Genomic DNA, 12778 nt, shown 5'->3' with positions numbered 1-12778 from the left:
AAAAAAGAAGGATACTTAAGTATATCTCTTGTATTTTTGATTGCAAGCTTAGTCTTTATCAGCTGAACCATCTCTACAGCCCATGGATGCCTATATCTCCACCTAGAATTTGTTTGCTCTTATAGTTTCTTTTCTACAATGGCGTATGTAAAAAGGTTATAATATTTTCAATATTTAAAAAGATTACTTCTCTTGTGAGGTATTTAATGGTTCTATGTTAAATGTAGATATTAGGTCAGGCATTGTGGTGTTGATATTCAATCTCAGCACCCAAGAAACATTCCTTGTGAGGTTGAGACTAGTCTTATCTACATAAGGTTGTTCCAGGCCAGCTACATAGTAAGATTCTGTCTAAACAAAACAAAAAATGAGGATTTTATATATTTAAAGATGTATAGACATAAAATCATGACTTTTGTAACATTCTTCCACTGTAATAATTGGTTTCCAATGGGGATGTCAAGATGGGCAAAGCAGAGCAAACAGATCTGGGTATAAATTTGGGAGGACTTAGACAAAAGTGTGTGTTTTTAAGGAATTCCTTTGGTTTTTTTCCCTGAAAGAGAAGATAAGGAAGGATAATTCTTCCTTCTATTCTTAGTAAAACTTAGTAAATGATGACTTCATGCCCTCTACACACTAGGACTTAAGCTAGATGTCAGGCACATGGGTTTGACTTTGCCCTGATCATCAGAAATACAACCAACACCCAGAGTGCTTCATCTAGGAAGCAATAAGAGGGCAGTGCTATAAATCGCATAATGAGGAGAGGGAGAGAAGGGGGGAGCTCTGTTTGGAAAGTACTTTCTATTCAAGCACTAGGACCTGAGATGTATTCTCAGGATCTACGTGAAAAGTGAACATGGTGGCAAGGGCTTGCAATCCTAGCAATGAAGAGGGAGGAGACACAGGAGGAAGCCAGGGCCCATTGATCAGAAAAATCTTCAGGTCCTAGTGGAAAAAAAAAACATATCTCAAAACAATGTGGATTGCTCCCCAAGAAACACACACACACACACACACACACACACACACACACACACACACACACACCACACATCCACACACCCACACACCCACACACCTACATACACAGTTAGATGAGCTACCCACTACCGAGACATAAATCAGTGTATAAAAAAGCCATTCCACATTCCCAAGGTCTAAATTCCTGAAGACTAAGCAGCTGATAAGTTCAGTCTCTAGCTCTTCACTTATGACATCAAGAAGAGCATTACAGAGAATACACAGAATGTAAAAAGAGTCAAAGATTTCATATTTGCTAATTATACTTAAAGCATTTCTCCTCCTTTCTGTCCTCTCAACAATCGTCCCGTTGTCTTCTCCCTCCATGCTATCATAACATTAACTTTGGTTTTCACTGAGGAAATTGAGTCTTTAAACGTAACCTCAGCCATTTAGTTTACCACATTGGCTTGGATTTTCTTTTTTATTCTTACCATAATGGGAATGAATTTTATCTCGTTCTCTGAAATATTAGGCAAAACCAACCAAACAAACAAACAAAAAAGAAAACCCAAAACAGCAAAACAGCTTTTGTTGACACCGCATGAGTAACACTACAGGGCCGTTTTACACAAATGTGACAATTTTACAGAAATGTCATCAAAATGAGAAAAATCATGTTAAAGTTCTTTTTTAAGTCTCAGCATAATGTAGTGTCTATACTTATATAAGTCTTCCAGAACCACACCTGAGAGAAAAGTTGTTGATATTTATTTTGACAGTAACTCCAGTTACTATCTGTAACTCCAGTCTCCAGAGACCTGATACCCTCTTCTAGCCTCCTAGGGCACCAGGCACACATATGTTTTGCATACATATATGCTGGCAAAACCACTCTATACATATAAACTAAATATATAAACAAACAAACAAAATAGTAACTTAAAGGAACCAGTTTAAATGTGTGTGTGTGTGTGTGTGTGTGTGTGTGTGTGTGTGTGTGTGTGGTGTGTGTTTGGTCTCCAATGAAATATCTTCATTTGCTTTATGAAGGACTGATGTTGGTGAGCTCAACCTTGCTTTGCCACTGTTAGCACTGGACAATGTGTCCCTGCTAGAGTACCCTCTGATTTAGGATTAAGAATCCCTTCAGTTTTGAGGTAAAGTGTTCTAAAATGGAAAATGTACTTATAAAGACGAATGATAATCTTCAGAACCAAATTGTCTAAAATCAATGGAAGTTAGTTCTTCTAGATTGAAGCCAGTACATTTAAAATATAATCAATCCATCACACCCATTCACACATGTATATATGTGTGTGTCTTTTGTGTGTGTATGTGTGTATGACTCTAGCCAATTTATTTTTCTCTTTCTTATATAGTAAAAATGTAGTAAGAGAAATAACTCTACTGTTAACATTATTTGCAGTTATGACTGAAATCAGACTATTCCAGGCAGTTTCAAAACTTTAAATTCAAATAATAAATATTTATAGAGAATCAAATTGGTACACTAATAATTAGGTGTTTCTAGGTATTAACTGCTTCCCAATACAGCATCTCATTCATTATACAATCATGATGAAGCAGGCTTTATAAATCTCATTCTCTCTATATTAAAACTGAGGACTGAAATAGTGGATTATGAATCAAATGTTTACAATATAGTACAGTTCATTTGTACACATATGTGTCTTATGTCCTTTTACAAATAATGTCTTAGAGTCAGGAAATGAAAAATAAAATGAATATTTGATGATAGTCTAGAAAATTTCTCCAAATTTCCTAACAAGTGTGCTTGCCAGATTTACTCTTCAAAATAAGAATATGTGCCAGTTTCATGTAATCCTAGTCCTAAGGTAGAGAGAGAAATCTCTGATGATATATGAATAACTAGACTCTAGACTCTCAGGGATTGCCAAGTTTTAGGTTAAGCAAAAGACTTTTCCTTAATAAATAAAGTGCAGTGCAATCAAGAAAGACACCATTGTAAACATTGAGGACACACACACACTCACAAAGACAGACAGAGAGAGAGAGAGAGAGAGAGAGAGAGAGAGAGAGACAGAGAGAGACAGAGAGAGACAGAGAGAGACAGAGACAACGATGAATAGCTAACCCCAAAATGTGTGCTTACATATGCAAATGCACATATATGTATGCACACCACACCAAAGTGAATGCATATACACACAAAGAAATAAAAAACGCTCCTAGGAAAGAAATGATAGTTAGCCTCATTTCCCTTAAGTCACAGTGGATGCACGTACTCCACACTTTATAAATAGTAAACTCTCCCTCTATCTTTGCCTTTTTCCTCCTTGTTGATCAGAAAAGAAGGGTATCCATGAAGCACATAAGCGTTCTTACAGTTATTAATTACACAGGTGACACAGCACAAGTCCCTTATAACCATTATCTGAATGCTATAATCGGTAGAACTAATCACTGACATGTCACCTGAATCCCCCATGTTTTCTCCTATGTCTGCAGCAGCAGGTAGCTATTTTTTAAATTCTCCTCCCCTGAGAGCATGGTCTCAGGTTAAAAGATTTCATTTTAAATGACTGTTCCTGACAAGGCCTTGTTCCCGAGCTAAGCATCTCCATATGTGGTTAGCTAAATGCATAATCTCTAACATGCATACGATATTACAAAGGTCACTCCTTTTTGCATTACATAACAAACTCTAATGTCATATCTTGTGGATTTAACCAAAGATACCAGGAATAGCAACCATATAATTTTCTCACTGAAACCTGTTTACAGAACATTCATCTTGATTCTAAAGCAAGAAAAGCTTACTTTTCCTAAATATTCAACATAAGGGTTACCATAAAATTGCTGAGATTTTATGAGAGATTGATAGCATTTTCTCTGCTTTATCCAATACAAAGTTCAGTGTTAAATTTGGGATTTTTTTTTGTAGCAATTAAATATTTCAAGATGGTGGCCAGGTTTTTATTCATTTACATGTAATTTCTCTTTACCTTGCATAATTTACTTATTTTCAGCCAGATAGTTCACACATTTATTTATGTCAACTAAAGGTTGATTGAAGCAAGATTGGAAGAGACAGACTAAGGAATAAAACAGTCATTACAGTGACTCTCTTTGGGGAGTCATGAAACCTGGTGCTAACCATAGGACAAAGTTAAAATTTCCTGACAGATCAGGTTTCTAACTGAATTGTACTGGACATTTTCCTTCTTAGGACCACAGCAGTTAGAGCTACAGCAGTGAAAGAGAGACACATGTTCTTCAGTAATAATCTTGGGGATTTGATCAGAGCTAAAAAAAAAAACAAAAAAAAAAAACACCAGGCAAAGACAACACAACAATGGGAGGTTTGCATATCTGCCTCAACCTGGAAACAATATTTAAGATGACACCTGATGGTGCTTTATACATGTCAGCCAGGGATGCTTATAAACAGGAGTATCTATCACAATCAGCTGGCAAAGGTAAGAAAGACAAAGGCCAGTGACCCTTAAAATCACACCATGTGCTGATAATGTGAATTAAAAAAATAAATAAATATGAGATTCTCCTAACTCTTCCCTAGGAATCCCTGACTTCAGTCCAAATGTGGATGTAAGTATCTACATCTATTTCAATCAGCTGCTAGTAGAGCCTCTTAGAGGGCAGCCATGTTAGGCTTCTGTCTGCAAGCACAACATAGCATCAGTAACAGTGTCAGGAATTATGGGAAAAAAATTTGTTTGGTGACCTCATTCCTCCACTGGGGCCCTTTCTATCTACTGGAGGTGAGCTGAAAGGGATGCCAATCCCAGTGGAACACGAACAGTGTCAACTAACCCAGATGCCTGGGAGCTCACAGAGACTAAAGTGCCAACAAAATAGAATACAAAGGCTGGTCTGAAGCTCTCCAGCACATATGTAGCTGAGGACTGCCTTCTCTGGCTTCACTGGGAGAGGATGAACCAAATTCTGTAGAGATTTGATGCCCCAGGGAATGGAGATGCCATGGTTGGGTGGTAGGGGAACACCCTCTCAAAGGTGAAAGGGAGGGAGGGTGGGGTGAAGAACTCTGGGATGGGGGGGCTAGGGGAGGGCAGAAAATAAAGCATGTAATGATTAAAAACTAAAATTAAATTTATAAAAATGAGATTCTCAAAAAAGCTTCTGTTCACAGCCATGGGTAGGTCTATCAGCCACATCCATTGGGTATGTCTATAGTGAAGGTTGATGTTCAAAGCCCTGTCACCATGATAAATGGCACCTTTCCTCATGAAATGGAGCTCTGCTCTTTGGTTTTATTGTTGATTCACTACGTCAGTCAGGGACCATTTTGGTTGAATGAAATTCTTATAAATAAAATAGACTGTTTTACCTTAGCATAATAACTTTATAGGACCAGGCAGGATGCGGACAAGTAGAATTCTAGCATTTAAAAGGCAGAGCTAGGGAGACCAGAAGTCCATCCTTAGCTAAGTAGTGAGTGCAATGACAATCTGGGCTATATAAGACCCTGTCAAAGATGGGGGGGGGGAGAAGAAATAAAAAACAACATAAAACAACCACAAAAGGATTCCCAAATTCATTATATGTGTTTATGATACAAGACAGCTGGCCAACTACCAAAGCCCTTTCCTACAAATTTGAGCTCAATAAATAAACTTAAAGAAATCTGTTCTAAATAAGTTCTTGTAAATAGTATTGACTCTTGAAAGGAATCACAGGTTTCAGCTCTCTGTGCCTACATACAGGCTACCCTGGGCAGTGTCCTTTGTTGGGGCTGAGTCATTCAGAAGCATCAGAGGCTCTTACAAAATCAGGGTGGTTGTGAACTGTAGCACGATTATCCTGTTTTTGAATGGCTAATGTCCACTTGTAAGTGAGTAGATGCCATATGTGCCTTTTGGGGTCTGGGTAATCTCACTCAGGATGATATTTTCAAGTTCTACCTGTTTGCCTGCAACTTGCTTGCTGTCTTTGTTTTTAATAGACAAGTAGTATTCCATTGTATACATGTACTGCATTGTCTTTAGTCCATTGTATAAATGCACTGCATCCATTTATTGGTTGAGGGACACCTAGGTTGTTCCAAAATTCTGGCTATTATGAATAAAGCAGCTATGAGCATAGTTGAGCAAGTGTCCTTGTGGTATAGTGGAACATATTTTGAGCATATGCCCAGGAGTTGTATAGCTGGGTGCTGACGTAGAGCTATTAATGCTATAATCCACAGACTCAAAGAAACTAAGTAATAAGCAGGACCCAAGGGAGGATGCTTGAATCGCACTCAGAAGGAGAAATAAAATAAAAATCAGGAGGGTAGGAACTGGGTGGATGAGGTAGTGGGAAGGGAAATGGGTAGAGATCAGATGGGCAGGGCAAGAGGGCTGAGGAAAGAAAGTAAATTGGTGAGATGAGCTTCTCTGAGACAGGCTTAAGACTTGGGATTAGGAGACTCTGAAATATCTGGAATATCTATAACAGTGACCTGTGGCTAAGGAACCTGAAGTGCCCACCCCCTATAGACAAGCAGGACTTTCATTTAAGGAAGTAGGATATCAACCTACTCACAAAAACTTTTACCCCAAATTTTTCTGGTCTACATGATAGGCAGGGGAAAAGATGAAGCAGAGATGGAGAGGATGGACAGCCAATGACTGTTCAAATTGAGACCCATCCTATGGGAGAGAGACAACCCCTGATAATATTAATGATATTCTGCTATTCTTGCATACAGGAGCTTAAACATCTTCTGTGAGGCTTCACCCAGAAGCACATAGAAACAGATACAGACATCCACAGGCAAACACTAGGCTGAGCTCGGGAAATCATATGGAAGAGTGGAAGGTAGGATTGGGGGAGCCAGAGGGTTTAAGGACCCCACAAGAATATCTACAGAGTCAGATCATTTGTACGCATGGGATACTGAACAGATAATGGACCAACACCAAATAACATGTAGACCCTGGACATAGGCCCCCTACACATATGTAGCAGATGTGCAGCATGATCTCCATGTAGGTACCTTAACAAGTGGAATTGGGGGCTGACTATGATACTGCCTTTGGATCCCTTTCCCCTAGCTGGATCCCATTGTCTGGCCTCAGTGGCAGAAAGGAGAAAGGGGTCTGTGAACAAGATGTAAAGTGAACAAATAAATAAATCAAGGATAAACAAACAAACAAACAAGCAAGCAAACAAAATCAGGGTGGACCTGTGATGATGTTCATATAATTCTAAACAGTTCTCCCCACTTAGGTGAGGTCCTGAGAGGTAACACATTATGGATGGGCAAAGGCAGTTACAGTTTCTCAATATCTATGGTCCAATTAATGTTCTGTTCTATATCTCTTAGACAGAAGCTAGGTACCCGTTGTAGTGTTTATTCTATTTATCTCTTTGTACCACGGGGTGGTAGTTTCATACCTTCAAAAATGTCTCCAAAAATAACATGTTGTAGATGAAAACCTAAAAATACTGTGACAGGACCTAGAGAATGTGAGATCAAGGGTATGGTGGTGATTATGTTACCATTCACTTAACATTTTATCAAGAAAACTCTGCATGGCACAGGTTTTTTTTTGTTTGTTTGTTTGTTTTTGCTTTGTTTGTTTGTTTAAGAAGGTAAGATTGAAAATACAATCACTTCCTACCTGCTTCTTTGGAAATTTGTGTGAAGGACTCCACACCTTTCTCTCCATAGCTTCCTTCAGATGCAAGAGTAGATACATAATTCCAGCCCAATGCCTTTACAATGTCTACCATAGCTTGGGCTTGGAAGGAATCAGGTGGGACCACGCGAGAGAAGAAGTCATAGCGACGGTCATCACTGAGTTCAGGAGCCGTGGATGCATAACTAATCTGAGGTATCTGAAATGACAAGAAAACACCATGTGAGAGCACACCAGGAGCGTGGCAAAGAGTCCCACGTAGGATTAGCACTCAAAAGACAGGGCTGGAGCAGCACACAGGATGGAATTTCTGCCCAGTGATTTCCCTACAAATACATAGCACCTACATACACACAGAAAAAGGCATTTTCTTTTGTGCCATCTTCTTCTATTATCTCTCTTTAAGAAATAGGTTACCTCATCCTGAGTGAGGTAACCCAGTCACAAAAGAAATCACACAATATGCACTCACTGATAAGTGGATATTAGCCCAGAGACTTAGAATACCCAAGATATAAGATACAATTTTCTAAACACATGAAACCCAAGAAGAATGAAGACCAAAGTGTGGACACTTTGCCCCTTCTTAGAATTGGGAACAAAACACCCATGGAAGGAATTACAGAGACACACTTTGGAGCTGAGACGAAAGGATGGACCATCTAGAGACTGCCATATCCAAGGATCCATCCCATAATCAGCCTCCAAATGCTGACACAATTGCATACACTAGCAAGATTTTGCTGAAAGGACCCAGATATAGCTGTCTCTTGTGAGACTATGCCGGGGCTTAGCACACACATTAGTGGATGCTCACAGTCAGCTATTGGATAGATCACAGGGCCCCCAATGGAGGAGCTAGAGAAAGTACCCAAGGATCTAAAGGGATCTGCAACCCTATAGGTGGAACAACAATATGAACTACCCAGTCCATCCCCAGAGCTCGTGTCTCTAGCTGCATATGTATTAGAAGATGGCCCAGTTGGCCATCAGTGGAAAGAGAGGACCATTGTTCCTGCAAACTCTATCTGCCTAAGTACAGGGGAATGCCAGGGCCAAGAAGTGGGAGTGGGTGGGTGGGGGAGTGGGTGGGGGATCAGGTGGGGGACTTTTGGGATAGCATTGGAAATGTAAATGAAATAAATGCCTAATTAAAAAAAAACAAAATAAAAATTAAAAAAAAAAAGAAATAGGAATGTGTATAGCAGGGGAAGGCTATGGTAAACATCAGGACTATATAAGTGTGGAGGCTTCATAACTTGTCCAGGAAATATTGTAACTGATAAAAAATCAATGCAGCCTAACTGCCTTGTATCTAGAGACCAGAGTAGTCAACAGAGGTTATGGTTCCTCATGGACATCATGAGTTCTTAGCACAGAGACCTGAGGACCTTCAAGGACACATCAAAGTGATTTCCTTGTAGTGATTCATTTGCCAATGGACACCTTGATATAAGGGTGCTTAATAGCACACTTAACCCAGATAAGGGTGGTTCCCAGTATTAGCCTTCTCAACCTGTGGGTCATGACCTGCTGGGTCACATATCAGATATTCTTAATATCACATATTTGCATTATAATTCATAAGGCTAGCAAAGCTGTAATTATGAAATAGCAAGAAAATACTTTTATGGCTGGAGGTCACCATAACAAGAGAAAATGTACTGAAGGGCCACAGCACTAGGAAGGTTGAGAACCACTGCTTCAGAGGTTCTTACAATTCACAAGGTCTTCTTCAAAGCTGCACACATTTTCTTTAGCTGCTGGAAGACAGCTTTCAGTCCTGTTGTGTGCAGTGCACAAGTACTAAACATTCCCTTATTTCCTCATTAGCATATGTTACTCTTATCTGCGATTAGTATATTTCGTTGTATTAAGGAGCTCTAGAGCTTATACCTATGAGGACCAAACTAGGGAACCATGGAGGAAGTTAAATATCAAATTACTCCTCTTCTCTTTCCTGGTGTGGATTGAATGTCTTGGAATTACTTGAAATTTAGTTACGTGAATGATTTTGAAGAATTGATACTGAGATAAATGAAGTTGAGGATCTGTAACATATATATTATGTTACATATATGAGACACACACATACACACACTTACACAGTATCAAACACTCTAAGGAAACTACAAATCCACTACTGATTACAAGCTTGGCTTGAAACCTGACATCCAGATCCCTGAGTTAGTTAACCTCTACAGTGTACTCCACCCAACTTCTTTTCTCTCTGATTTCTGGACAGTAGTATTTTCTAGAAATAACCTATGATTTTAGTATAAGTAGTTATGTGCAGTAATAAGAAAGTTACAAGATTATGTTTGAAAATTTCTTTATCATGTTATTTTCTCAAATATAATTCTTGATCTCTGTGTAAATTGAACCAATACTCCATCTATTTTGGCACAAACATGCCAAAGCCAAGCTCACTTGGACTTTCAAAGACCAGAAAATTCTATTTGATTTGATTGTTGCTGGTTTTCCGTCTTATTTTTCTTCTGTTGAAGTATAGTTATTACTGTTATAAAGATCAGCACTCCAGCAACCTTTCAAATTATACATTAGCTTCATACAGCCAGAAAGAAGTCAGATGTTCTCTGCTTCCCTACCATGCTGCAGGTGTGCACCTTAGCCATTGGCAAGAAGACTCTCTGACCCAAATTCAAAGTACACACCAGTTTTGGGAAACCTCAGAGTCTTCTGCTGAGGTCTTCACCTGAATAATTGAATAACAGGGCTTTCAAGAGGCACGAGGGGTAAAGTGGAATACAGTTGGAGTACCAAGTACTGGCTTCAGAGCTTGAGTCATTTGTTAACTAGTACCTGTACCTCAATGATTTAGTTGCACCAACTGCTTTCACAAGGCAGAGATGTGCATTGTTCAACATGATACCAGGACAGAGTGACCATTTCATTTCCTCAGGAATAATTATGAAAATACAGAGTAATATATCTCCCTAATTAAAGCAATCTGCTCTCCACGTTTGACTTTTTGTGTTGGTGTGAGTGTGACATATCTTACATAGGCTCACACATTTTTAGTACTTAGTCTCCAGTCAGTGCCACAGTTTGGGAAGGTTCTGGAAAGTTTAGGGCATTGATCCTTGACGACTGGACAGTATCCGTAGAGGTGGGATTTGAACTTTTATAACCTGAACCTACATACTCTTTTCTCTGCCTACTGCCTAGCTGGCCTTTTGGACTTTCCACCATGATAGATTCTAATCCTCTCCAGAGCTCTAGTCCCATTTCAAACTTTACTCTCCAAAAAGTGTTTGTATCAGTGCACACTATTAAAGAATGGATATAATTTCCTAAATTCTCTACAGCATAGGTTAGCTTTCTCCTCTGTGTTCTAAGCCAAGTTAACAGTTTTGCATGTATTCCAAAGATGACAGCCTTAAAAGCAACATCTTTTATATGATAAACTCATTATAATATATATACAATGTTCTAATAGTTTCATCGGCAATTCCTCACCCACTCACTGTGAAGTGTTCTACACTACAATATACTAGATTATACTATGTAGATTAAACTATATTTTTATTAGCTTTTTTTTACACAAATAGTAGTTAGTCACTGAGCTGCAAAATTCAACCATGACCTCGGAATACATAGCTCTAGAATTAATATTCCTACTCAAGCCTGAAAATGTGCTGTGAGAACAACTGAACTTTTACTTATGATAGTTCACAAAATTTTAGTAAAATATTTAGTAATAAGCATAAAAAGCAAGACCAGTAGATGATCAGAGTATAAATGGATTTCTGCCCCTAGCAATGACTGTCATCACTGAAAGTCAGTTTGCAGCTCCTTCTGAAACAACTGTTCAAGCAAATTATTTAAACACATTGATGGGACTCATACAAACACCTTAACAGTCTGGGCTATATATGTGCTTGTAGTTTGGAAACTTTAACTATTGAGGAAAGGAAAATATTCATTTATAGAGCTTTAGGGAGAAACAGGACATGAGGGATGTTGGACTTGACAGAATTTTCCTAACAAGATATTAAAAAAATATAAGACAAGAAGATTAAGACATTTCCACTAACTTTGATTTGATGAAATGTATGTCTTATGATGATGCACAGATATTGTAGCTTGCTGCCCAAATCTCTCCCCAGTTCTGAAAGAGTGTTAGTAAATATAAACCTAGTCTTCTATCAACTTTTCAATTACATAAATGCTGTGAAACATCACAATTATAAAATACCACAAAGAAAAGCATTCTCTGTATTATGTACCAATTACAGTTATGAAAATCTCAGTGAAAGAGACTCCTTTCCTCATTACCACCTATTTTTTGAAAATCATTGCTTTCTTAGGTCCATCTATTTCAGGTACATAAGAAATAACCCCTAGATTAAGACCCAAGTTTCAATTCAGACCCATGAACACCTCCTCTTTACTATTTGACTTATGTCAACACTAGACATATAATGATCTTGGGACAGGGAATTAAAGATCAAATGGATTTCACATCTGAGATCAAAATGCATTGCATAGAGATAACCCTCCTGGTAATAGAGATGAATGGACAGAGGAATTTCTATAACCTGTGATACATGGCCCTGCATATTTACACAATGATGAGGCCTCATGCTCCGCTTCTTGCTTTCCAGCAGATTTCCAAGCTTATGAAGTCATAGTTTTGAGAATACTTTTAATGTTTAACCACAGAACTAAAAATGCATCTTACTGTATTATTTATTCTTTTCTACTGATAAAGATGTGTGTATCACTGAAGAATAGTTCAATCAATGATAAGTATAAAATAGAATAAGAATTGACCACTACCTACTTTGCATGGAATGAAATTTGGGATGAGTTTTTGCTTTGTCATAGTAAATCAATGATATATTATTGATTAAGTGCAAAGAATTACACCTAGAACCACCAGATATATTTAATCCATGGCTCTCTAGTAATGTGTTAAGTCTCTTTACTATGTTTGTCTTTGCACTTGAATATATACATAAATAACAGAAATATATGTTCAATTTTACTCTTCCTTACCTTGCATTTTCCTCTCCCTCCCTCTTCCTCTTTCTCTCTTTTATTTCTGTTTGTCTGTGTGTGTGTGTGTGTGTGTGTGTGTGTGTGTGTGTGTATGTGTGTGTGTGTGTGTGTGTGTGTGAGAGAGAGAGAGAGAGAGA

The 12778-nt window shown here is 38.3% G+C and overlaps 1 protein-coding gene across 14 annotated transcripts in view; it reads right to left on the bottom strand.

The window, feature by feature from the left end:
* The window catches only part of Grm7 (glutamate receptor, metabotropic 7), a 921882-nt gene that overhangs the window by 645089 nt on the left and 264015 nt on the right, over positions 1-12778 (bottom strand). For all 14 annotated transcript variants that reach the window (XR_003956139.1, XR_003956140.1, XR_003956142.1 and 11 more), the window contains exon 2: positions 7599-7815. Coding sequence is in view for 8 of the 14 variants with exons in the window: in XM_006505296.2 (XP_006505359.1) it covers positions 7599-7815 (217 nt within the window). In the remaining 6 variants the exon portion in view is untranslated. The remainder of the gene's footprint in view (positions 1-7598; positions 7816-12778) is intronic.

This window comes from Mus musculus, chromosome 6 (genome assembly GCF_000001635.26).
Source record: "Mus musculus strain C57BL/6J chromosome 6, GRCm38.p6 C57BL/6J".
Taxonomy (NCBI): Eukaryota; Metazoa; Chordata; class Mammalia; order Rodentia; family Muridae; genus Mus; species Mus musculus.
The sequence above is the reverse complement of the archived record's forward strand: the minus strand, read 5'-3'. Positions and strand labels throughout refer to the sequence as shown.